Source organism: Pteropus medius, unplaced genomic scaffold, assembly GCF_902729225.1.
Source record: "Pteropus medius unplaced genomic scaffold, Ma_sr-lr_union100, whole genome shotgun sequence".
NCBI classification, from domain to species: Eukaryota; Metazoa; Chordata; class Mammalia; order Chiroptera; family Pteropodidae; genus Pteropus; species Pteropus medius.
In genome coordinates this window covers 275,145-301,060 of record NW_024353909.1, presented here as the reverse complement: position 1 = coordinate 301,060, position 25,916 = coordinate 275,145, and the positions used below count along the sequence as shown (strand labels likewise).

At 54.2% G+C, this 25,916-nt stretch overlaps 2 protein-coding genes across 7 annotated transcripts; both read left to right on the top strand.

Annotated features, from left to right (window-relative positions):
- Window positions 1-1,614: 1,614 nt before the first annotated feature.
- Window positions 1,615-22,469, top strand: SLC12A4 (solute carrier family 12 member 4). 5 transcript variants are annotated; one of them, XM_039851828.1, is made up of 24 exons: window positions 1,615-1,807; window positions 6,679-6,773; window positions 7,947-8,078; window positions 11,162-11,308; window positions 11,394-11,448; window positions 13,094-13,224; window positions 14,532-14,773; window positions 14,919-15,133; window positions 15,659-15,823; window positions 15,902-16,000; window positions 16,296-16,353; window positions 16,715-16,889; window positions 17,316-17,434; window positions 18,786-18,884; window positions 19,081-19,200; window positions 19,412-19,516; window positions 19,783-19,951; window positions 20,198-20,393; window positions 20,508-20,677; window positions 20,766-20,897; window positions 20,977-21,084; window positions 21,285-21,472; window positions 21,593-21,726; window positions 21,895-22,469. In XM_039851828.1, the coding sequence occupies exons 1-24, from the start codon at window positions 1,693-1,695 to the stop codon at window positions 21,984-21,986; spliced, it is 3,261 nt and encodes a 1,086-aa protein (XP_039707762.1). In that variant the 5' UTR covers window positions 1,615-1,692; the 3' UTR covers window positions 21,987-22,469. The 5 variants fall into 5 exon arrangements, with proteins under 5 accessions (XP_039707762.1, XP_039707763.1, XP_039707766.1 ...); XM_039851829.1 differs by lacking the exon at window positions 1,615-1,807 and adding an exon at window positions 1,866-3,432; XM_039851832.1 differs by lacking the exon at window positions 1,615-1,807 and adding an exon at window positions 6,197-6,308.
- On the top strand, window positions 22,427-25,916 carry LCAT (lecithin-cholesterol acyltransferase). Of its 2 annotated transcripts, none has more exons than XM_039851835.1 (6): window positions 22,427-22,835; window positions 23,555-23,711; window positions 23,791-23,906; window positions 23,999-24,094; window positions 24,181-24,405; window positions 25,320-25,916. In XM_039851835.1, exons 2-6 carry the CDS (start codon window positions 23,617-23,619, stop codon window positions 25,892-25,894), a joined length of 1,107 nt encoding a protein of 368 aa, XP_039707769.1. In that variant the 5' UTR covers window positions 22,427-22,835; window positions 23,555-23,616; the 3' UTR covers window positions 25,895-25,916. The 2 variants fall into 2 exon arrangements, with proteins under 2 accessions (XP_039707769.1, XP_039707770.1); XM_039851836.1 differs by having other exon boundaries at window positions 22,738-22,835; window positions 23,526-23,711.

The following is a 25,916-nucleotide window of genomic DNA, read 5'->3' as shown; positions in this document are numbered from 1 at the left end:
GTGAAGTCTACAATCTAGTAGGCACAAAAAACATTAATCAAAAATCCCCACCAACACATTTCTCCGTGCAGTGGGTACTATGAAGGGAAAGTGCCCCAGGGGAAATCAATCCAGGAGAAGGTGAGGTGGGGTGGCAGAATGGGTGTCAGATAAGTCTTCAGGGGAGGAGATGGTGCTCCTTCCGGGCTAAGACCTCCATACTGAGATTGGTAAGTGAGGATGGGAGCAGAGGGTCGAAAGGATTTCTGTCAGAGAGAACAGCAGGCAATTTGCAGAAAACTCCTGAGTTTGAGGAAGTAAGAGAGGGCAGAAGGGCGGAGGCTGGGAGGAGGTTGGGGAGAGGTACAGCTAGAGAGGTTGGAGGGGCCAGATGGAGCAGGGCTTGGTGGGCCAAGAGAACTTAGACGTTCTCTTTAGAAGAGGTGGCATTACCATGAGCAGGGAGTCCATTTGAAAGGCTGCTACTGTGGGCAGCTGAAGGTGGTGTGAAGGACAGGAGGTCAAGTGGACAGGCCTTGACTGGGATGACTATGGGGCAGGGGTCCGAATGCTTGTCAGCTCAGAGGTCATCCTGCAAGGCCCAGTGACTCTGATTCCTGATTCCACCCCAGAGCTGGAGGCTGGGAGAAGGCAGCAGAGGGCATGGTCTGGGTTGTTTGGGAAGATACCATTGATTCTGATGTTTTAAAGCCCTGTGAGCCATAAAAGAGAGCAAAACAGAGACAGACAAGTAAGATGGGCTCTGGAGTTTTCTGAAAGAAACAAACAGCTCAAAGTGTGGCCTAGAAAGACAAAGATGGTAAAGATAACTGAATAAGTCATCTTTAGCAGCGGAATAGAAAGTGAAAGAGTTAAGAGCAAGTAAGTAAACGATTCGGGTAAAGGAATCCCCAGGAGGTGAGATAGTAAAAGATAAAATTAAGATGAAAGAATTTGGCTAAAGAATCCAATGTAGCGTCCCAAAGGGGCAAACAGGGCAGGGCGAGGAGGACAGGTGTCCTTACCGCGGAGGAGGCAGCAGCCTGGGGGAAGGCGCAGGAATCCCCAGCCGCCTTCACCAGGGACAGACTGCAGCGAGGGGCGAGGGGCAAGGATGGACCTTCGCAGGGATTGGGTCTCCAGGGACGCCAAGGAGAGGTGGAAGATGCAGATGATGGAAATAGGGATAGGGTACCGAGAAATAGCCGGAGGCCCTGGACAGCATTGGGAGGGCCTGCCGACACACTGGACGGGTCCTGCCAACACTTCTTAGTCCTAAGTAACAGAAATGTCGCTGAGCGTTTACTAGGAACAGAGCTCAGAGCCAATGCACTCCACGCTCCACCTCATGGAGCCCTCAGGAAGCCCTAAGAGGTGGAAGCGCATTTCCTCATTTTACAAGTACCGCATCTAGGACACAGAGAGGTCCGCCCCTCGCCCAAGGACACACAGGAATCGGGTTGTCCCCAGGGCGTGGAGCTGCTAGTAGTACTCTTTCTAGAGGGGCTTCACTCCTCCGGGGGGCCCCCCCTCGGGGAGGAGCCGGCCTGAGCCCCTCCTGCTTCCCGCCCCCGAGGGGCGGCCCGGGGGACTGGCGGAGGAAGTGAGCGCAGCGGGGAGGAATGCGAGCGGGCGGGGCGCGCCGGCCTGGGGTGGCGGGGACAGCCGGGCTGGCGGCCGGGGCAGCAGGCGCGGCAAGGCCGAGTGCGCGCGATGCCTCACTTCACTGTGGTACCGGTGGACGGGCCGCGGCGCGGCGACTATGACAACCTCGAGGGGCTCAGTTGGGTGGACTACGGGGAGCGCGCCGAGCGAGAAGACTCAGACGGTGAGAGCACGTCTGGAGCGGGCATTGACCGGTATGGGGGAGCCAGCCACGCGGGGCCCGCGCTCACACAGACACCTGGTCCGTGCGTGCACACGTCGATGTGGACCAACTCTTTTAGTCTGCGCCGTCGCCACCCCTCCCTCGCTCCGCCGCGCAGGCACGATTTTCTTGGGCCCTTCCCGCCCCAGCTCCTCCCTTGCGGGCCACGGGCGGGGGCTGCAGACGTGGCCGACCGAGGAGGTCAGGCCAGTGGGGCCGCCCGGCGTGTGAATAGCAGCGAGTCCCCAGCTCTGGCCCTTCCTTGCTGGGAGCATAGTTGCAGCGCGGTCCTCGGTCCCTTCACCTTCTGTGAACGACTTCCAGCCTCTTCTCGCCTCGCCTACTCATTTGCGCCTCTGCCCCTGAGACTCCCCTTCCTTCCCCCATCTTTGTGCCTCTCTGCTCTCGGGCCAGCAAGAGAGAAGGGTGTGCCTGTCTGTGCGGGTCTATGGGTAACTGCCAGTGAGTGCACTCGTGTTGATCCCCGTTTATATCTGTAGGTACCTACCTTGGGCATCTGGGAAGCACTCACACGGAAACGGGCTTGTCTGGGCACTTTCTGTGAATTATCTCGCTTAATCCTCCCACTTTCCCCCAACGGATAGGTCCTGTTACTCACATTTAGGAAGGAGTGAATTGAGATATGGATCGTTATGTAACTTGCCTCAGGGGATTCAAACTCAGGGTTGGAGACTCCAGCGCCCTAACTCTTAGCCTAGGTGTTAGAACTGGGCCTGGAGGTAAGCCCCTCCTTCTTTCTTTCGGGTGCTTGGCTCTTTCCATGCCCCTATCTCCATCTGCTACCCCAGGATGTCCCCACATGCCTGTCCTTGCCAGGGCTCACCCTTGGAATGGGCAAGGGTGAGAACATGTGTCTGTATGTGTAGCATATATGCATGTGTAATTGTGCTTGTGTAAGTGTGTAGCTGTGGGGTATCACAGGGTGAAGCTGGGGTCAGGGTAGCACATTCTCATGGCCACTTTCCTGCAGGGGTATCAATGATGAGGATGGTGATATGACTGATGACAAATGCCTGTGTCTGTGACTGACCATGATGGAGATATGAAGGGAACATTTGTGTTGGTGGCATGTGTCAGGTGATGTGATCTTGACCTAGCTCTGGTCCATGATGGTGACATAAACGAAGTGATCCATACCTGATGTGGGTGATGGCTACATGCGTGTCACCTAACTGCCATGTGGGGAGATGCACAGGACAGCCGTTTTTGTGCACACACCCCAACACCCCCACCCATGGTACCCTGACCTAGCCTTGTTCCAGTGGTCAGAGCAGAAGCCAGCATCAATGCTCCCCCTAGCCCTAGGAGGCTTTCTCTCCCAAAGGCTGCGCTGGACTACATCCTTAGGATCAGCCTGGACCAGTGGGCAGGCAGAGCTAAGCCTAGCCTCTGGCCCCGCCCTGGCCTCTCACAGTGACTGTAGGGACCTGGAGCCACATTGGCTGAGTCCTGCCAGGTCCTTCCAGGCTGAGCCGGCTCCTCCCACCATCCCCCCCTTCTTCCTCTTACTCCTTGTCAGCCAGACTTTGGCTGTGTCTGCAGTATGGGGGACACTCTTCGCCCTGGTGAGTGATTATGATCCTTCTTGGTGGGAACTTCAAAGGGTTGGGGGCACAAAAGCAATGAGCCTCAGGTTCATCTCATGGGTATCCCCAGCTTGGTACTTGAATCTCTCAAGGCCAACACCTCTGCTCCAAGGCGTGTAGAGGTTCTAAAGAGGTACCCCTGGAAGAGGTTTGTGAGCACAGGGATCAGGGGTGTCACCTGAATACCCATCTGCTGCTGGTGCATTCACAGCTGCAGTCAGGAACACACATATATGTGTACTTCACAGGCAGTCCCCAGGCCTAGGCCATGCTCTGGTTCTCAAGGGGTTTCAGGTGGTATCTGAGCAGCTTCGGCCTGGCAGGCATGCCCAGACCTGCCCTGGAATTTTTGGAATAGCTGAGGGCAGTACAGACACCCAGACACTGCTTAGATCCACCAACCCCCCATCCTATATTCCCACAATCCCAAGGGAGTTGTCCTTAAATGAGGCTTTGAAGAGCCCCCCAAAATACCTGCTGGGTATCTAGCACCAGACTGTCCTTTTTCTGATGCATCAGGACAGTTAGAAGAGTGGGTGTTACTATCTCTACTTCATAGAAGACGAAGCCAAGGCAGCACAAAGAAGGTAAGAAAGTTACCCTGGGTCACAGAGAGGGAAGGTCAGGAATCCAAACCAGGCTGCTGGCTATCTGAGCACCAAGAGTGTATGTGCACCCTGGCCAAACTGCAAACCCGACACTCTTCTCTAATTAAAGGCTTGTATGGCACCCTAGGGTGCATTCTGAGACAGCCTAAAATAGGAGTAGGGAACCTGCAGCTCAGCTCTTACCTGGTTCTGGTGGATCCTAGGATCCAGGTTTGACCCTTCTCGCTGGGTAACCTTGCTTCTGAATCTCTGAGTCTTCCTTTCCTTGTTACTAAAAGAAAGAAAATGATTACTGCAGGGTTGCTGTGAGGACTGGAGGCAACCCTTGGAAGGGTTCTGAGCCATTCTGGAGTCATGGCTGAAGGGACAAGGGATCTGCTAGGTCTTGGAGGACCATCCACAGCCAGTATTGGGGAACTGCTCTGTGCCCAGCTCTGCATTTTCTGGATACTAGTGCAGTTGCCTTAGAGAAGTCAGCAATGGTGGGGCAGGCTGCAGTGCATGAGGTTAGAATAATTTATAATTTATTTCCAACATACTTAACAAAAATATCAGAAGAGATATGCCACACCCCTCTCAGCAGGCTCCACCCCTTGGTGCCTCTCCAAAGGACTGTTACTAACAGAAAGATGAAAACCATGCAGAGGAATGGGGCAAGGACTCTGAGATGAGGCAAATGGTGACTGCATCTAAGGAATAAATTTAGCTTGGAGATTCCTGGCAGCCAAAGCAGAAAGGGAAATAAGCGGAGCTCTCTAGCTGCCATTTTCTGATGAAATGAAGCATGTGATTTATTCAGAGGAGACACTTTTTTGTCACAAAAATCCGAGAGTACTTTCGAGAGGCTTTGCAATGAAGGACCATCAATGTAATGGGCAGTGTTATTGAGTTTTCACATTTTTCTTATGGCTTTTTATCCTGATCCAGAACAAGCATCAAGGGCACAGCAAACGTCATAGGGTGTCTGAGGAGCTATGTGACCCCCCCGAGGCTTTAATGTGGCTTAGTAGGCTGGCTTGACCTGCTGCCCTGGTAACTGTGCTGTTGGTATTGACCTACACACAGTCTTGTAGCTCGTGGAACTTAACTGTTTGGCTTACTTAGCTAGTCCAGGTTCTTAGATGAAGTGATGTACCACTGTCATATGCTGTGCAAAGGAAGAGCAGAGTTTGGCCCAGAAATTGCCATCAGCACACTTTACCTGTCAATCTCCTTGGGTAATAAAGAATCCACAGTGCAGCACCTGCCGAGTGATCATTGGCTCAGAGAAGGCAAGCTAAATCTCATATCAATGGCAAGAGGATATATCAGATGGAGGAGAATGTGTCATTCAGCATTCTTAGCTGCAAACAAGAGAAATGAAATTATGGGCTATTTAACCAGAGAAGGTTGGCAGAGAAGGTTGGCATGGCCAGTGCCAGAACACGGCCAACACCCCCCTAGTCTGGCTCGGTGATGACACTTCTGTTGCTGCCTCTATCACTGGACACCAGGCCAGCACTGCTGCCACAGCCATTGCCATCCAACACCAACCTGGCTTCTTTGAACCAAGATGTCAGCTTCCCATTTACTATAAGGCCTTCAGCCACCACTACAGCTGCCAGACTGTCTTCAGGGGAAAACAAACAAACAAACAAAAACACTTATTGACTAGAAAAGGAGTACTTGGTTTCTTCTGCCTGCTTGATGAAAAGTTGTGAATGTCCCCCACCGAGACTCACATGGGACAAAGTTTGGAAAACTGGGAAGAGTGTGAATGCTGGACAGCCAGAAAATACAGCTAGGCTTTGATAGGTATACTAGGCTTATTTTAAAAAGTGCATCTGGCTCCTTTCTATGAGGTTTCCTTGGAGCTAAAGCACTGACTCACCATCTTGGTAGGTGTGGACCCTGGTATCGGCCACGCAGTTAGTCTGGGCAAGCGGCTGGGATCTGGGGACAGGGAAGCCAACAAAGGGCTCCTGCTGGCAGTCTGCTCAGTTCGACACCCACCTGGCCCGGCTTTCTTGGACGACCCTAGACCGCTCCTTGCGCCTGCCTCCACTCTCTGGACTGACTCCAGCTTGTGGCTCCTCCCAGCATGCCCGGGGCTGCCCTCCAGGAGGCCCCTGCGCGGTGCATGGTGGGGCAGCTCCAGGCGGCTTCTGACCATGGCGGCAGAAGGCGCCCTATGTGGCTTCATTTACCTGGAGGGCAGCACCCGGGCAGGCCCTGAGGACACCGAGGCCTTGGCGCCTGTCACACTGGGTATTCCAGATGGGCTGAGAAATGCGATTGGGGGTTGGAGGACAGACCAAGACTGGGACACGCCCCTCCCAGCAGGCTCCGCCCCTCAGTGGTAACACGTGTGTGAACTAGTGTCTGGGGCTTTCACACTGGTGCCCTTTGCTAGAAGAAATGAGGTGATGGGTTTTGGTCATTGGCCATTCTGCCAATTCTGGCCCTTCAAGGAGACTGGCAGGATTTGATGGGAAACAGGCCTAGCTTGGTAACTCTGGCCCCCAAAATGCTCCATAGAAATGATGTTTTGTGGGCAGGATTGCTGGGAAGTAGTGCAGGATTGGGGCTCAGAAGGCAGCCCCTGACTGCGATTCTGTCTCTCTCTCTCTCTCCACAGGACACGGCAACCACAAAGAAAGCAGCCCTTTCCTTTGTCCCTTGGAGGCTTCCAGAGGAAGTGAATACTATGACAGGAACCTGGCACTGTTTGAGGTAGCTGAGGAGCCATTCTGGGCGGCAGGTGTGGTGGGTAGATGGGCGGGCAGGGGCCTGTCAGGACCCGAGTCTTAGCTAAGCAGGCAGGCTGGACAGTTGTGCCTCCTTATGTCTTGGCTCCTTCTCCAGTCTTCCCTTGTCTGTCTTGACCCTTAGCAGCCAGGCTGTGGTTTTGTTGGCCCTTTAAACTGAAACTGCTTTCCCAGAGGCCACTCACATCCCCATCCCGTTACTACCTCCAGGGGTGTTTGCCTTTGACTTCTATGCAGACCCTCAGCAAAGCAACTGACCATCTCAGGATTTCCTTTCTTCCCTTCACTCCTAGGATTTCTTGCAGTCCGTTTTTCTTCCCTCTCCTGTGAACTCTTCTTTGTCCTTCCTGGTTGGCTTTTCCAACCCTGTCCCCTTTAGGTTCACTGAAGCCTGGTCCTTCTCACTGCATCTGTCCCCTCTCTACATGTGTACCTCAGTGGACACTTCTCTGGAAACATTCCCAATTTTGTGCCTCTGAACTTAAATTTTAGCCTTTTCAGACTCAAGCTCAGAAGTTGGATATGGATTTAGGGCACAGTTTAGGCCTCTAAACTCTGGGGCCAGGAACCCACCTTGGGGATTAAGGTGGGTTATTCACTGGGCCTAGAACCTGGTGGGGAAGACCATCCAGGAAGATCAGGGTTTGAGCAAATAGGAGAGACTGTACTTGTCCCAGACATCCCTCTTTTGACTTCCTTGGTTTCCTGAGGCAACTAGGGGTAGCTTTTTTGTGGGAGAATTCAGGGCAGATGTGAGTCCCAGAGACCCACTCATAGCTGAGAGGAGGCCAGTCAGAACAGCAGGATGAAGTGTGCCATTCGCCTATCTGCCAGCTGTGCCCTGTCCTGCCCTCTCTCCTGAGGCAGGTAGTTTGCACAAATGGGCTGGTAGCGACTGTAGCCAAGGTGGGGCAGAGAGAAACAGCTGCTGAGTTACGCCTTTAAGTGCCGCATGTTGGGGAGTGGTGCCCACACCTGCCCAGTCGGCTGGCTTGGGCTTCCCCAGGCAAGAGCTGGGATCAGGCCCAGGCCTGCCTCAGGGCTTGGCGAGGGGCCAGAGGCCAGGCCTCTGGCTACACATAGGTAGCCTGGCGCCAGCCGGGCCCATTGCCAGACTGCCTTGTGGCTCTGTTTACAGGAAGAGCTGGACATCCGCCCAAAGGTATCATCTCTTCTGGGCAAACTCGTCAGCTACACCAATCTCACACAAGGCGCCAAGGAGCATGAGGAGGCTGAAAGTGGGGAGGGCACCCGCCGGAGAGCAGCCAAGGTGAGCTGCCCAGGGGCAACAGAGGGGCCACTCCTGGGAAGACAGACTCAGCAACATGGAATTGGCAATTTTCCTACGTGATCATGAGCATCCCAGGGGAAGTGGGTGCCAGGGGTGGTGAGCATGGAGGATGGATGCTGAGGAGAAGCCCCTCAGAGGGGCTGAGGGCTAGAGCGGGCAGAGGGCCAGGGAGGTCCTCAGAAATGACATTGAGAGCAACAGCTGCCTTCACTCAGCCCTCTCTGTGTGTGAGGTATCATGCTAAGCGGTTGGCCTGGGTTCTTGCAGGTCATCTCACAACAAAGCTGTGAGGCAAGTGCTATTATCATCCCCATTTTATAGATGAAAAAACAGTGTCAGGAGTGGTAAGTAACTTGCCTAAGATGACTCATCTGGGCAAGATCAATATGTAACACTGGGAGACAAATGCTCGCGGCACACATCCGGGGCCTGGCACACCCGGGAGGCCTGGTGCACCCGGGGTATGGGCTGTGGCTCCTCTGGGGCTCTAGCCCAGGACCTTCTTTCTGTTTGTAAAGCAGACGTGCTAACCACTACTCTATGGAACCACCCCACCTAGTGTTCTTGTCGGAGGTCAGTACAGGCAGAAAGAGCTCTTGGTTGGGATAAGCCAGGTTCTCAGCCTCAGACCTGTTTGTGAGTTTTGGGCCTTGCTAGGGTGAGCCAAGGAGAGAGGGTTGACCACATCGATGTGCACCCCTCATCTTGCCTCTCTGGGAGGCAAGTCACCCCACACTTCAAAGAGGGCAGCTGAGATCTTGAGGTCACAGAGGCCTGACCCCTACCCTGTCCTGCTGGTTGTGATTTTGCTGGCATTTTCTGCAGATAGCAGAGAATCGTGACTATCTGGCTATCCCTGTTCAGCCCTACAGAGGGGTCTCAGCCTCTGAGATTGTTGCCCATAGTGGGTGGTAGCATCCTTGTGTAAGTGTCCCATCTCTGTCCCTTCAGGCCAAGTCCAGGGACCTGCTGGCTGGGAGTAAAAAGGTCCCTATGAAAGACTAGTGTACATCTCAACAAGTATTGGAAGGAAGCCTGGATCGGTCTCTTGGCCTTATGAGGAGCCTATGAAGATGCTTGGGTCTAGCCTTAGCTTACCTGCCCAGCTCACCCACCTGGCCCTAGAGTAAGGATATAAGAGGATACCCAAGTGTCCCAGCTGCAATGGCTTTTCCATGGAGAAGAGATGAGCCTGGTCAAGTCCATAGTGAATCAGTAGGAAGCTAGGGAGCTGAGGCCACTAAGCTATGGTCCTTGTCTAGGGTGGGTCTGAGCGGGGCCTCAGAAAAAGTAAGGCTTAAAGCAGGAAGGGCGGGCCTCCAAACAGACCATGCCAAGACCCAAAGCAGCCTCTCCGTAGCAGCCGCTCTGGCTCTGGCCTTATTACCTTCTGAGGCTGCCAAAGGTTATTTGGAGATGCAGAAAGCATTTCCGGCCCTGCCCTTTCCCACACTGCCCTTTTTCCAGAGTGACTCGGCCTAAAATTGGAGTGGGGCGAGGAACTGCCACTATCCAGTGGGTGGTCCAGGGCCTCTGAAAAGGGCTCAGACAGAGCTCAGATGAAGTATATCTGTCATCTATATTGCTCAGGATAGTTTGAGGGGCCATTCATTCTCACTTGGGCCCTTCTGAGGTCCATTAGGCCGTACACAGATCCTGCCCCAGTCCTTCAGAAGAGTCCCTGTAGCTATAGAGCTCTCTCCAGGACAGCAGGCTTTGCTGGGGCTCTGATAGAAGTTCTCAGGTCCTCACTACCCTGGGCTGCACTCATGGAGGCTCAGTTCTTCAAGAAGTCACCCGGCCTGCCTGTGTGCTTCAGCCTCTGCCCTGGCCTCCAGCTGGCTCTTATTTTGCCCTTAGATAGTTGAAAAATCCTGCCTGGATATGCCCATTAGACCTTTCTCACCTGTCTTTTGATCTTGAGTCTCTACTCTATGCAGGATTTTTCCAACAGCTTATCCTAAGGGCCTTCCAAGGCATTACTCATTGGGCTCAGGAGGACTTTTTGGGTACCTGCAGGGCCTGCTGGTGATACAACAGTGAACAAGCCAAGTCTACCACAGTATGGCCATGAGACAGTTGAGTGAACAGTTACCATGACCTTTGGTGACCACTACGATAAAAGGGTATATCAGATGCTGAGGGGATGCAAGAGGAAGTGCCAGCTCCACCTAAGGCAACCCAGAGGAACTTCCTGGAAGAAGCCTCCTGAAGGTTTAACTGAAGAGCGGTTTTTCAGGTAGTGAGGCAGGGCTGACCTCCTCAGGCAGAGTCTAGCACATGCCCTGGTTCAGAGACTCTGAGGGACCCATGTCATCAAGGGTTGAAGCTGACAATGAAGGTGATGGGGCACATCTGGTAGCCCAAGCCAAGAAGTCTGGCCCACACTGGATTACAGGATAGATGGTGCAGACGGTTTTCGGCAGGGATGATGAGACTGGACTTGGTTTTCAGAGACCTGCTTTGGCAGCAGAGTAGGCTGGAATACGGAGAGGCTGACAGGCACAGGAGGGCATCATTCAGATGCTCCAGATGTAGTTTCCCATGTTCAAGTGACTAAGGCTAAAGCAAGGCAGGCTTATCTAAAAGCAGCTTGAAAGGCAGACTAGGCAGGACTTGGCATCCACCTGGATTGGAGTTGGGGGTTGGAGAGAGGGAAGGCCAGGGACAACTTCTTGGATTCTGACTTGGGTGACATGGGGCCTGCTAGGTACGAAGGTGGGGATGCGAGACAGACCTCTCTTTCTAATTTAACAGAAGAGAAAAAGGGAAGCGGGCAGTACCTTGAGAGAGGTTAAGCTCAAAAGCTTACTCTTGGTGTTTTGAAAAGACCAGGTTTTATACCTTCCCAATCCCAAATTGTGTTCATATATGAAAGTCAATATAGACATCCTAGCTGTCACCCCACCCATGCGTTCCCCAGGACTCCACTCAGGATGCCCCTCTCCACCCTGTTCTCTGTAGAACACCCTGGTGACTGTTGAGTGACTGGGGCTGGCCTTCCATGGTTCATCTGGACCCCTCTGATGCTCTGTGCCTCCCCTTCCCCTCCTACTCCTTAGGCACCTAGCATGGGCACCCTCATGGGGGTGTACCTACCCTGCCTGCAGAATATTTTTGGAGTTATCCTCTTCCTGCGGCTGACCTGGATGGTGGGAACAGCTGGTGTGTTACAAGCCCTCCTCATTGTTCTCATCTGCTGCTGCTGTGTGAGTATCTTAGCTGGGGCAGGGCCCATGGCTGCCCACAGAGCCCACCCAGCTGAACTGTTCATCTGGGCCCTCCTTCCCACAGACTTTGCTGACGGCCATCTCCATGAGCGCCATCGCCACCAATGGAGTGGTTCCAGGTGGGTGAGTGCAACCCTGGGCCTGTTGGGGGTAACAGGCCCAGAATTCACTTTGACATCCCGCGGACCCCTAAAGCAGTTCTTTGGTGGGATCTTAGTCCTTGAATTCGTGAATGACAGTTGCATCACTTGGGAGCATCCTTGCTTGACAGAGTTTGAGATTGCTGTTTTGTGTGTGTGTGTGTGTGTGTGGTGGGTGGGTGGGTGGGTTTAAAGGGGGTTGGGGCTGACAAAAAAAGGTGATGGGGCTCACCTGGTTGGCCAAGCCAAGGAGTCTGGCCCATACCATGGATTATGGGATAGACAGTACAGAGAGTTTTCAGCAGGGATGATGAGATTAAGCTTGGTTTTCAGAGACCCTGTTTATTTATTTAACCATGTATTTATATCAGTATGGCCTCCTGGATATTTTATTCTTTGGATTATAATTCAGTACTTCATTATTAATTATGTTGCTCAAACTATTTTACTTTGGCCATTTAGCTACTTAGGTTGGCTCTTATGTCTGTACATGGATTTTTTTTTCTTTTTGAAATAACAGCTTTATTAGTATTGCTATAAAAGTAATGGGGGTAGGGAGAAGACAAAATATATTTACCCATAAGAGGGTTTGAAAGTGCAGAAAAAGGTAGAAAGGAAAATTGAAAGTGCCCATAATGCCACTATCCCGAATTCATAACTGTTAGCCTTTTGGTAGATGGTTGTAGGGTCTTGTAAAATAGTGATATAATTGTTTTTCCCAAAGTGTATGTGTGTCTGTGTCTGTTTCTCAAATGTTGGGAAAAAGTTTATTTGTTTTTGTAACAAGATTGATAGGGTATTACTTAATTTATGTGATTATTCTCCTAGTCTTGGGTTCTACTTTTTCACTTATAAATATTGTCCTGAACAGCCTTGCACACAAATCTCTGTTAACACCTCTGGCAGTCCCATTAGGAGAGGGTCCTGAAGGTGGGATTACAGCATGAAAGGATTAACTTTTTAAAAGTTTCTTAATCCCTGTTCCCAGATTTTTCACCAGAGAAGTTTTATCAGGAGCGGATTCAGCTAACAACATGGATCACTCTTATCCCCTGCACCCTCGCTGGCCCTGGGGCCCAGTGTTGATTCTGTCAGTCTTGCCAGGAGTGTTAGACTCTGATGGAAGCACAGACTCGGGGCAGGCGGGTCAGCTGTGGACACTCTTCTGGTGGCAGGCCCCATACTAGGCCCTAGGGACAAAAAACTGGACAAGACACTGTCCCTGCCCTGGTCGGAGGGGGTCAGACTAACAGACACAGCCCTTAGAGGGGTGTGGCATGCTGAGAGATAGGATGTACCCAGCCAGAGGAGACTGTGGGGACTGGCCTCAGTGCAGGGAGTTGGGGGACAGTGGGCCACTTAGGCACTGCTGTGGACCTAGAACTGCCCTAGCAAAGTAGTCATTTCACTGGCCTATGCTGGACATTGGAGTTAAATGGGATAGGGTCCAACCGTAGCCTGGCCACTTACTAACTATGCGGCCTTGGGAGAATCTCCCAACCCTTCTGCTCATCTGTAAATGGGAAAAACCATCCCTGTCTCTCTAGGTGGTTGTGAGAGGCTGTCATAGAAGAGACCCCCTTGAAGAACCAGCCTTGACCTGTGTACACTTTCTCTGTTGTAGCCGGGGGCTCCTATTTCATGATCTCCCGCTCGCTGGGGCCAGAATTTGGAGGTGCTGTGGGCCTATGCTTCTACCTGGGAACAACATTTGCGGCGGCCATGTACATCCTGGGGGCCATTGAGATCTTGCTGGTGAGTCAGGCTAAGCCCTGGCCAACTCTGGTCTTGTCCAAAAAGTCCCTTTCCCGTAGGCCCAGGCTGCTCATGCTGCCCTCACCTCTTGTCACAGTCTGGGATTTATAATGTGGGAGGGCCCCTCAAAGAGAAAGATCCTCTGCTCAAGCCAGTCTCCCCTTCAACCCCTTGCCAGTTCAGGCCAGGCAGGGAAGGGGCCTGGCTGCCTTCACTTTGGCCCTGGATGTTCTATCCACTCAGGCCCCATTTCAGCCATGGCAGGTGATCTGTGGAATTCTTGCATTTAACTCAGTGACAGACAGATCTTGGCGATGACACAAAGCCTGCCTCTTGGGCATATGTGGGCTCTGGCCAGGTCTGTCTTCCCAGGCTTCTGTGCCAAGGCCCTTCAGATCCACCTCATCCTTGTCCCTAAATCAGGGCGAGCAGCCACGGGACCCTGTCTGGAGGCCAGTGCCCCCTCCATGAGCCCCATGTGCGCTCTGACTCAGCTTCCCACTCCCCACTGAACTGCCCCGGCTAGTGGGTGAAGAGGTGGAGTGGTCATAGGGAGCACAGGGTAACAAGAGCCCACCCCTGGGGATCCAGACAATAGGGGATATTTAGAGGAACTGCCTGCCTAGTCCCACCTCCAGGTCTTCTGCCTGTAGCACAGACCTGGCTCCTAGACCTTCTAGGGGTTTTTTGTTGTTATTTCCTACATTCCTACATTTATTATTTGGACTTCTTCTGTAAAGAAAACTTATCCTCTTCCCAATTTATTTATTTATTCATCCATGTACTTATATCAGTATGGACTCTGGGATATTTATTTTATTCTTGCCTCATAATCCAGTACTATCATTATTTATTTTGTTGCTCAAGCTGTTCTACTTTGGCTTTTTAGCTATTCAGATTGACTCCTGTGTCTGGTTCCCTTTTAAATAACAGCTTTATTAAGATGTAATTCACATACCATACAATTCACTACCCATTTAAAGCATACAATTTAATGGTCTTTAGTATATTCATAGGATTGTACAACCATAACCACAATTAATTTTAGAACATTTTCATCACTCTGAGAAGAAACCCCATAGTCATTAGTAGTCACGGTACTCCCGCCAGCCCTAGGCAAACATTAATCTGCTTTCTGCCTTTAATCAGATTTACCTCTTCTGGACATTTCATATAAATGGAATCATACAATATGTGGTCTTTTATGACTGGCTATTTCTGGATACTCTTAAAAAAAAAAGCCAAAATGATAGAATTCACTTTCCAACTAGGAAAATTGAACCTTCTTCATTTATCTCTTGTTTCAGACTTACATTGCCCCGCCAGCTGCCATTTTTTACCCAACAGGCGCTCATGATACATCAAGTGCCACCTTGAACAACATGCGAGTGTATGGGACCATTTTTCTAACCTTCATGACCCTGGTGGTGTTTGTTGGTGTCAAGTATGTGAACAAATTTGCCTCACTCTTCCTGGCCTGTGTGATCATCTCCATCCTCTCCATCTATGCTGGGGGCATCAAGTCTATTTTTGATCCGCCCATATTTCCGTAAGTAACCCGGGACTACATTGAGGCATTGCATTGACACCCTCCCAAGTAAATGGCCTTAGATGGTGAGTCCCAGAGGCTGCAGAGTGTAAACAGGTTGGGGCCTCTGACTGAGCAGGTACTGATGCTCTCCCCAACCCCACAGAGTCTGCATGCTGGGCAACAGGACCCTATCACGGGACCAGTTTGACATCTGTGCCAAGACGGCCATAGTGGATAATGAGACAGTGGCCACACAGCTATGGAGCCTCTTCTGCCACAGCACCAACCTTACCACTGACTCCTGCGACTCCTACTTCCTGCTCAACAATGTGACCGAGATCCCTGGCATTCCAGGTGCAGCTGCTGGCGTGCTCCAGGGTGCGTCCTCCTCTTGTCCTCTTGCTCCTGACCCATGGGCTGGGCAGGAGGCCGGGGATGAACATGGAAGGAGAGTGAAGGACAGAGCCAGCCTTGTGTGGCCAACTGAGGAATGGGGAGCAGGCCTGGCTCACTTCCCAGCCCAGCAGTGTCCTCTTGGCCTGGCTCCTGGCAGCTAGTTTTTAGAATAGAATAGAGCCTATTTGGCCAATGTCCCAGGCTGCAGCAGCCCCCAGAAAGTTCTGGCATCTTCCCTCTCCCCAGCCACCAGCCCCTGACGCTGCCTGGGATTGTTCTCCCAGGAGCCATAAAGGGCCTATGTCTAGGAGGCAAGCAGTGGCGGGGCTTTGGCTTCAGCCACCTTTGCCTGTTAGACTTCTGGCCAGACCACTCCCTCCCTGTGGCCATAGCAGCCCTGTGGCTGATGCCACCAGAACCTCTCACATCTGTATCCTCTGCTGGGCTGCCCCAAACTGCCCCTGCAAAGTAGGTGGGGATGCGGTGGTGATACTGCTTTCCTCGCAGAGAACCTGTGGAGCACCTACCTGGAGAAGGGCGAGGTCGTGGAGAAGCACGGGCTACCTTCCACAGACGCCCTTGGCGTGAAGGAGAGCCTGCCCCTGTACGTGGTGGCTGACATTGCCACATCCTTCACTGTGCTGGTCGGCATCTTCTTCCCCTCTGTGACAGGTGAGCCCTTCCTGCCCACCCACCCAGCCCTGCCCCCTCTCCCAGGGACCTCCTGAGGGAATCTTGTTGTTTTTGGAGGCATTATGGCTGGCTCAAATCGCTCCGGGGACCTCCGCGACGCCCAGAAGTCCATTCCAGTGGGGACCATTCTGGCCATTGTTACAACTTCCCTTGTGTGTATCCTTTCCCAGGCCTGGGGCAGGTAGGGAGTGGGGCAGGAGGCACTAACGTGCACATAAATTACCAGCTGGCATGCACAGACACACCACAGGTACATGCGTCCATACACACCTTTCCCCTCACACACATCACACACTCAAGGAGTGTGTGCACAATGCGAAACTCTCAGCTATAGACACCCCAGCTGAGTCTTCTGGCTAAGGCTAGGGTGAGGGGCATGTGGCTCCTATGCAGGGAATGAGTGGGAAGAGCCATGGCAGTGGAGGCCTAGCTTTCCTTGACACAGCTACAGACTTCAGCAGTGTGGTTCTCTTTGGCGCCTGCATTGAGGGTGTGGTACTCCGGGACAAGTGAGTGAGCTGGGCCCCTCCCTGTGGCAGTGTGCTCAGCTTTTGCCTGCTCTGACACCAGCTCCTCTCACATACATGGTCCCACACATGTACTCTGTCTGTTGGTTGCCAGTTTAGTCTGTGCCACCAGGTGGGTCAGGCCTCACCAGGACTTTTGCTTCTGGGAGAATGGCGACATCAGGACCAGGGTTGGGATGAGGGGAAAGGTGAGGGCCTGAAGGGCTGACCTTCCCTGCCGAGGAGCCTGAGCTCTACCCACCGTAGCCATCCTTCCTGACCCCTGATGTCCCTCACTCTGTGTGGCCCCACCCAGGGTTTGGGGGCTCCTAGCACAGAGCCTAGCCTGAGTCTGGCCCTGCAGGTATGGCGACGGTGTCAGCAGGAACCTAGTGGTGGGCACATTGGCCTGGCCTTCACCCTGGGTCATCGTCATCGGCTCCTTCTTCTCAACTTGTGGTGCCGGCCTACAGAGCCTCACTGGGGCACCACGCCTGTTGCAGGCCATTGCCAAGGACAACATCATCCCCTTCCTCCGGGTGAGCCCTTCTGTGCTCCCCCACAGCCTGGGTGCTCCTGGCCCCTCACACTGGATTGGGGAGAGAGGTAGGGGATACGGATGCATTACATCCTGCTGGGGCCAGTAGTGACCCCAGCGCCACATAGCCATCATGCGTTGTTGCTGAGAGCTGCCCTGGCCTTGGCCCTGTCCTGCTATTGGCAGAGCTGCTTGGGCCGAGAATCCTTGTGGCCTGTCTATGGCTCATTCGGAGCAGAGAGGCCTGGAGAGGTGGAGGGCAGAGAAACTTATGGAACCTATTGGGATAGGCATGGATGTGCCTGAGCCCCAGAGGAGGGACTAGGAAATGATGGAAGCCAGGCTGTGGCTTATGGCTCAAGGTATGGAATGGGGGTCTTGGGACCAGCTTCTTCCCTTCTGATCCCACTAACCTTGGTGCATGCAGGTATTTGGCCACGGGAAGGCAAATGGTGAACCAACATGGGCACTCCTCCTGACTGCACTCATCGCTGAGCTGGGCATCCTCATTGCCTCCCTCGACATGGTGGCCCCCATTCTGTCCATGTGAGCTGGGGGCCAGGGCAAGGCAGGGCGGGAGACGATCTTGGGAAAGGCTTACTATACCCTCAGCACCCTTCAGCCGGGGGCCCCAGCACCTCCCTGTGACCCTGCCTGGTGTCGAGGATGCAGTTTGGAGATATGTCAGCTGTATGGGAACATGTTTGCCTGGCAGAGGTCAGTCTACCTCTGCATTCAGGAACAAAGTCTGACACACAGGCAGAAGTTTTAAAGAGACCAACAGGTTCCACACCCCTCTGTGGGACAGACTCTCAGAGCAGGCAGGCGGCAGCCCTCCGCTCCTGGACGGGGCAAGCACCCAGTCTCTAGTACCTTGAAGCCACCACTGTTCCATCCATCCATTTTCAAAGTTGTTTGCTTTTAAAATTCTGGGATCAACTGGACATCTGAGTCTGCCAGTACCCTGCAGGAGGTGGCCAGCACATGGCAATGTCTGGGGGCCTCTGTGCCAGAGCTCGTGTAGCTACTGTGTTCACTTCTGCCAGTGTTGGGGCCCACTCGATCTGTCCACACACATCTTATTCTACTGCCGATGCTCCCTCTTGCTTGTTTGATTATGATAGAACTACTCTTCACTGCCCCATTCAGTGTGTAGGCCTCACAGAATCCCCTTTCCCCTGAAGCAGCCCCCACCCAGCTACAGTCACACCACAGTGATCTCTTATCCCCAAACATGCCCACTATTGCCCAGCTGCACCCACACATAGCACACACTTGAAACTGTTCTTGCCACAGTGGTCTTGTGTGGTGATCCCTCACTGCCCAAGCCAGAGGATAGATCTCAGCCTTTATCATGTGGCTCTTCTTGGCAGCCCTGATGGGGCCGAATACTCCCCGCTCGTGGGAGTCCCTGCCCCCTGGCATGCCCTCTAGTAAGTCCTCTTGCCTTGTCTGCTCTTCTCCAGCCAGCTGAGAATAGACGATGGTACCCCTCCCCTCAGCCCTCAGCTCCTCAGCTCTCTTCCTGGGGGGTGCTCCCCATCTGTTCCTCCCCACATTCACGACAGCCCTTAATCCAACTGGTCACCCAGGCCAGGGACCTGGATGTTGTCTAGCTATCTCCACAGACGGCACTCCTCGGCACCACCCTTTTCCACAGCAGTACACTTGCTGTTCCCTGCCTGCCGTCCCCCCCTCACTTCTCCTCTGCTTTTGAACACTTGCCCATCCTCTAAACCTAGGTCTGAGGCCACCTGTGCAGTAGTCTCATCTGCCTCAGGCTTAGGTGTGGGTGTTTTGAGGCTAGAAAGACCTGGCTGAGACCATGCAGGGCAGGGACATTAGGTACCCGGCCGCCAAGGAGGCCGCTCTGTACCAACCAGCCCCTATGATACAGGTTCTTTCTGATGTGTTACCTGTTTGTGAACCTGGCCTGTGCTGTGCAGACGCTCCTGAGGACCCCCAACTGGCGGCCCCGGTTCAAGTACTATCACTGGTGAGCACCACCTGGGCCCCTGAGATAAGTCCTCTGACACAAGGGCTATTGGGAAAGCCAGGAGCCCCATTCTGGATGGGGTTTGAGTTTCCTGGGCTGTAGTTGCTATTGGTGAGAGATTAGGGGGCTGGGGGGCTTGGCCTGGGGCCCTACTGGTCTTTCCCTGATTCTGGCCCTTCCCCACTCTCTGACCCAGGGCACTGTCCTTCCTGGGCATGAGTCTCTGCCTGGCCCTTATGTTTGTCTCCTCCTGGTACTATGCCCTGGTTGCCATGCTCATTGCGGGCATGATCTACAAGTACATTGAGTACCAAGGGTGAGTGAGGGGCCGCTGCCGGGTTGGGGCAAGTGGGGTGGTCTGTATGGTGGGTTGTGGGGAGCCGAGCCACCCTTCACTAGCTACCTTAGATATTAGGGCTGGGGAACTGTGACTCAGGGCCTGTCCTCCTCCATCTCACATACATTTGGACAGAATAGAATCCCTTGGGTGGGACCAGGGGCTGACCAGCTTATGGTGGCCTCTGTAGGGCTGAGAAGGAATGGGGTGACGGGATCCGAGGCCTGTCCCTGAGTGCTGCCCGTTACGCATTGTTGAGATTAGAGGAGGGGCCTCCTCACACCAAGAACTGGCGGTAAGTTCACACCCAGACGGGCAAGGGCCGCTCTAGGTTCTTGAGGGGGGTTCTGTGAGGGTGGGTGGGTCAAGAGGTGCTGGCTTCCCTTCCCTGGTCCATGCTCCCCATCCTGGGTTGCCAGGGATGCTGTCCTACTTGTTGAGCCCTTGGATCTCTGCTCCCCAAACCTATGGGGGCTTGCGAGCTGAGAAGGGAAGGAGGAGAGGGCCTCCCTGGAAACCTCTATCCCTGGTCTCAGGCTCCCTCCCATCTGGCCACCACAGGCCTCAGCTGCTGGTGCTGCTGAAGCTAGATGAGGATCTTCACGTGAAGTACCCACGGCTCCTCACCTTTGCGTCCCAGCTGAAGGCAGGCAAGGGCTTGACCATCGTTGGTTCTGTCATCCAGGGAAGCTTCTTGGAGAGCTATGGCGAGGCCCAGGCCGCTGAGCAGGTGCCTGCTACATGGGGCAGGGAGCTGACCTGGACTAGAGGTGTCTGGGCTGTAACTGGTGTGTAGGGGTGGAGCCCAGTTCTGGCCAGCCAGGTGCACAGCACCTGAGAGCTGGAACAAAGGTGGGTATGGCTGTCCCACCTTGAAAACAGCCTCCAGGTGGGCAGTTTACCTTCTCCCCTCCCCCTTCCTCGGCAGAGGGGATGCTGATGGTCTTGCCTTCTGATCCTGGTGTGTTCCCCACAGACAATCAAGAACATGATGGAGATTGAGAAAGTGAAGGGCTTCTGCCAGGTGGTGGTAGCCAGCAAGGTGCGTGAAGGGCTGGCCCACCTCATCCAGTCTTGCGGCCTAGGCGGCATGAGGCATAATTCCGTGGTGCTGGGCTGGCCCTATGGCTGGCGACAGAGTGAGGACCCACGTGCCTGGAAGACCTTTATTGGTGCGTGAGGGGCCAGAGCCTGGGATCAGCCACGGGGTTCAGGAGCTGGGGTTCAAATGAGGGCAGAAGTCAGAGGGCTACAGGCTGGCAGTCAGCAGTGTCCCTCCTCCCCAGACACCGTTCGTTGCACCACGGCTGCCCACCTGGCCCTGCTCGTGCCCAAGAACATCGCCTTCTACCCCAGCAACCATGAGCGCTACCTGGAGGGCCACATCGATGTGTGGTGGATTGTGCATGATGGTGGCATGCTTATGCTTTTGCCCTTCCTGCTGCGCCAGCACAAGGTGGGCCGGGGGTGGGCCCAGGTGAGAAGGACTGGGCCCTTGGAGGGGTGGTATGCAACTGAACCCCCCACCTGCTCTGTCGCCACAGGTTTGGAGGAAGTGCCGGATGCGCATCTTTACTGTGGCCCAGATGGATGACAACAGCATCCAGATGAAGAAGGATCTGGCCATCTTCCTGTACCATCTACGCCTTGAGGCAGAGGTAGAGGTAGTAGAGATGGTGAGTCATCTGCCTCAGTGTGGCCCTGTGGATACCCTGTCTCACATAGCCCAGTCCTCATGGCCTCCCCTCTCCCTAGCACAACAGCGACATCTCTGCATATACCTATGAGCGGACACTGATGATGGAGCAGCGGTCCCAGATGCTGCGGCAGATGAGACTGACCAAGACTGAGCGGGAGCGAGAAGTTAGTGGCCTTCTTGGTTCAGAGCAGGGATGGGTGGCTGGGTCAAGTCTTTGGAGACACCACCAGATGGGGACATCTGATTGATTCACCCCAGCCCCACCCAAGTCAGTGCCCATGTTCCTGAGGCTAGGTTATCATGTTAGGCCAGCCAGGCTCCTTTTTCCCATGTCACTGAGGCTACCTCCTCTGATTTTCTTCAGGCCCAGCTGGTCAAGGACCGGCATTCAGCCTTGCGACTGGAAAGCCTGTACTCAGACGAGGAAGATGAGTCTGCAGCTGGGGCTGACAAGATCCAGATGACATGGACACGGGACAAGTATATGGCAGCTGAACCCTGGGACCCCAGCCATGCCCCTGACAACTTCCGAGAACTGGTCCATATTAAGCCGTGAGTGCAGCAGAAACAGACCCAGCCACACTGGGGCCTGGGTGTGGAGGTGGGATGGGGGCAGGCAAGCTCTGTGGGTAGGCCAGGGGTAGGACCCATGATCATCTGCATTACTGGCAGGGACCAATCCAATGTGCGGCGCATGCACACTGCTGTGAAGCTCAATGAAGTCATTGTCACACGCTCCCATGATGCCCGATTGGTCCTACTGAACATGCCTGGCCCACCCAAGAACAGCGAGGGCGATGAGAACTGTATCCTTTTGTGGAGATACAGGCAGTGGGGAAGTGGACAGCATGCGAGGTCACACTGGGTACCTGTAGTGGGGGGCCGGGTTATCCCAGTTCTGAATGATCGATAGGCCAAACTTCCCTGAGTGCCCCTTGGTCCTGGTGCTGCCTCTTTGACCTGATGCCCTACAGACATGGAGTTCCTGGAGGTACTGACCGAGGGCCTTGAGCGGGTGCTGTTGGTGCGTGGCGGTGGCCGTGAAGTCATCACCATCTACTCTTGAGCCCAATACAGACTTGCGGCCTAGAGTGGAAGTGTTCAGTGTAACACCCCCTCCCAGCACCCACCTGCTAGCCCTGCTTTGCTTGGCCCTGCCCTGGACACAGCTTTGCTAGGTCTCCTTAGAGCCTGGTCCTGGGCCTGGCAATGGAGATGGATCCGAGGTCCTGCAGGACCCTGAGAGGTTTGGGGGCTGTCCCATGCAGCACTCCTGGAGTCCTGCCCTGGCTGGAGAAGACTGATGGGGCTGACATGGGGTTTGAAGGCAGCCAGCCCAGGAGAGCTATTTATTGAATATTTATTGTTTGGATGTCACCATCAGAGAGAAGGGAAAGGGTGACAAGGTGGGGGGTGGGGAGGTCTGCCCCAGCCCACCTGCTGGAAGACCTGGCTTAGGCTACTGTGGGCAGGGACCCCCACCAAGCTGAGCCTAATGGAGCCAGCTGAGGCCTGACTTTTTTCAATAAAACATTGTGTACTTCTGGGCCTCCTGCCGCCCAGGCTCTTTTTCCCCTGGCGCCAAGGGAAGAAGGCGGAATTGAACCCAGGCCCAGAGCTTGGCTCCCTGAGGCTGTGCCCCTTTCCAGCAATCTCTGGCCACCCCATTGGCCAGGCTGTCCCTCCCCTTGCCCCCAAGGCCCCTCCCACCCCCACTCCAGATAAGGCCAGCCCAAGACTGCTTCACTGGGCAATAGGCACTAGGGCTGGAATGGGGCCGCTGCCCCATGGCAGTGGTGCTGCTGGTGGCTGCTGCTCCCCCTCCACCCTTTCCTTCTGGCTCACAATGTGCTGTTTCCCCCGCAAACCACGCCCAAGGCTGAGCTCAGTAACCACACAAGGCCCGTCATCCTCGGTAAGCCCCCGCCAGGCCCCTGACGCACCAGGCCAGATTTGGGGGAGCCTGGGTCCCAGCCCCTGGTAGTCAACCCTGCCAAGGCCCTTCTGCCCCTGCATTATCCCTGATACCTGCCTCAGTGTCCCGAGGGGCCAAAAGCTTATCCTGCAGAGAAATGAACCCCTTTCCCCTACCACACTGTCCCTGTGTCTCTGAGTTATCTACCCCAGGTGGGTGGAGTGGGGGTGGATGCCTGAGGCCTTGTCCAGGGCATTATAAGCTATGGTCAGCTGCAGCCACTGGACACTGGGCCAAGCCCCACCACTCCTTCCTCAGCCCCCACCCCAGCAAGGACAAGATGCACAACACAGGAGAGCGGGAGAGGCCCATCAAGGCCTGCCCCCTACTCTTAGGCTCAGCTCCCCATTCCCCCATACCTATTTGTTCTTATCTTGGACTTTGACAGTAATGGAGAACCAGGCTAAGTGTTTGCTTTGTGGGGGCAGAGGTTAGTGGCCTTGGCCTCTGCGCTTAACCCTGCCCAAGGGGAGCCTGGGCTTTGTGCTGTTGGGGGGATGGGGCAGGGGAGTGTGGTCAGCAAGAAAGAATTGTATCCGTAGACCCTGGGGGTCGAGGGTATGGGAGATGAAAGGGCGGGGCTGGCTGGTCACTGCAGTGGGGCTGGGGGGGATCATGGGGAAATCCAAGCAATCCAGAGTGAAGACTAGTGCCCGCAGTGCCTGGCTGCTTGGGGAATCAGCTGGAAGCCAAGCTGGATAAACCAGGTGTGGTGAACTGGATGTGCTACCGCAAAACAGAGGACTTCTTCACCATCTGGCTGGATCTCAACATGTTCCTACCCCTTGGGGTAGACTGCTGGATCGATAACACCAGGTATGTGCCATCCCCTCTACCTCAGCTCCCTCACCCTGCCCCTTGGTTGCTGGCCTGCTGAATGTCCCACTGCCACCAGGGTTGTTTACAACCGAAGCTCTGGGCGTGTGTCCAATGCCCCTGGAGTACAGATTCGTGTCCCTGGCTTTGGCAAGACCTACTCTGTTGAGTACCTGGACAACCACAAGCTGGCAGGTGTGTGCACTGGGAAGAAGGGCAGGGCGCTGGGCTATAGTGGGCCTGCAGCAACCATAGCCAGAGCCTCAGTGCTGTTGCTTCCGCAACAGGTTATATGCACACCCTGGTGCAGAATCTGGTCAACAATGGTTACGTGCGGGATGAGACGGTGCGGGCCGCCCCCTATGACTGGCGGCTGGAGCCCAGTGAGTGTCTCTGCAGATGAAGGGCTTGGAGAAGGGCATGTGCCCACTAAAGTCCACGGCCCTAACCCCATGCACCCCCCTCAAAGGTCAGCAAGAGGAATACTACCGGAAGCTTGCTGGGCTGGTGGAAGAGATGCATGCTACTTATGGAAAGCCTGTCTTTCTCATTGGGCACAGCCTTGGCTGCCTGCACCTGCTCTATTTCTTGCTGCGCCAGCCCCAGTCTTGGAAGGATCGCTTCATCGATGGCTTCATCTCTCTTGGGGCTCCCTGGGGTGGCTCCGTTAAGCCCTTGCTGATCTTGGCCTCAGGTGAGATGGCCTCTGATCACCCACATCCTGTGGGGGGTTGAGGGGTGGAATGAAGCTGACCATGGACCTGCCCTCATTCCTGCTTCTGTTCACAATGACAGGCTGGGGGTGTTGTCTACCACTCCTGAGCATGGCCCTTGTCATTGGCCCCCCCACAGTAATGAGCCTGGCCTGGATCATTAGACAGCTTGTCTTAATGATGACAAAGAGGAAGTTTAACAGAGAGGAAGTGAAGCCCAGCAATCTGACTCACTGTCTTATGGTTGTTCCTGTGGCCTCACGTCCTACCCACCCAGCTTTCAGCTGCCTTTTGTTCCCAAGAGCCCCTTTGCCCAGGGATCTCCCCTACTGAGGACAGATCTGCCAAAGCCAGGGCCAGAACCTGGGAGCCCCTCCTGCCCTTCCCTAAGGAGTGCTACAGCTACTACCTGCTGAACACTCACCATATGCTGCACCCAGCCAGACTCAGCCTTCACCCTAGGAGCTCACAGTCTGGTGAGGGAAACTCTCCTCAGACTACATCATTTAGTGTCAAACACAGACAGAGCCTCATTTCATCCTTCCGAGAACACAGCTCTGACCCCTGTGAGCAGACCACAGGGCCAAAAGACACTTGCCTGAGGGAGAACTGACAGGCAGCCCCCACCTTTTGAACATCCATCCATTCTCAGGAAACCCCTCCCTGCCCTCCTTTTGAGGCCCTACAGCTCAGCCTCACAGAGGTGCTATCAGGGTTTCTCATTTAATAAGCACACATTGAACACTTACTGAATGGTAGGCCTGCTATAGTCCAGCTTGGAGTTTGTGTTTGGATTTGGTTGGGATAAAACTGAGCATCCAGCTAAGCTTGGGCTGGGCAGCAAGTTGTGGGCTGGGGGCAGCCAAGCCCAGCCTATTTTGCCTCATGTCTACAGGTGACAACCAGGGCATCCCAGTCATGTCCAGCATCAGGCTGAAAGAGGAGCAGCGCATGGCAACGACATCCCCCTGGATGTTTCCCTCTAACCTGGTGTGGCCTGAGGACCATGTGTTCATTTCCACACCCAACTTCAACTACACAAGCCGTGACTTCCAGCGCTTCTTTACAGACCTGCACTTTGAGGAAGGCTGGGACATGTGGCTACAGTCACGTAACCTGCTGGCAGGACTCCCGGCACCTGGCGTGGAAGTGTACTGTCTGTATGGTGTGGGCCTGCCCACGCCCTACACCTACATCTTTGATGATGGCTTCCCCTATACAGACCCCATAGGCACGCTCCATGAGGATGGTGATGACACTGTGGCCACGCGTAGCAGTGAGCTCTGTTCTCAGTGGAAGGACCTCCAGCCACAGCCTGTGCACCTGCTGCCTCTGCACAGGACACAGCACCTCAACATAGTCTTCAGCAACCAAACACTTGAGTACATCAATGCCATCCTCCTGGGTACCTACCGACATAGCAACTCTGCTCCCCCAGCTGCCAGCCCAGAGCCTCTGCCCCCTGAATAAAGATCATCTTTTGCCACTGTAA

Bases quoted from the DNA above. Each gene is read 5' to 3' on its own strand.
- SLC12A4 (XM_039851828.1), top strand. From the start codon at position 1,693: ATGCCTCACTTCACTGTGGTACCGGTGGACGGGCCGCGGCGCGGCGAC. The intron at 20,898-20,976 runs GTGAGTCATCTG...CCCTCTCCCTAG, and splicing joins AGGTAGAGGTAGTAGAGATG to CACAACAGCGACATCTCTGC. The intron at 21,727-21,894 runs GTATCCTTTTGT...GATGCCCTACAG, and splicing joins CAGCGAGGGCGATGAGAACT to ACATGGAGTTCCTGGAGGTA.
- LCAT (XM_039851835.1), top strand. From the start codon at position 23,617: ATGTGCTACCGCAAAACAGAGGACTTCTTCACCATCTGGCTGGATCTC. The intron at 23,712-23,790 runs GTATGTGCCATC...CACTGCCACCAG, and splicing joins TGCTGGATCGATAACACCAG to GGTTGTTTACAACCGAAGCT. The intron at 23,907-23,998 runs GTGTGTGCACTG...CTTCCGCAACAG, and splicing joins GGACAACCACAAGCTGGCAG to GTTATATGCACACCCTGGTG.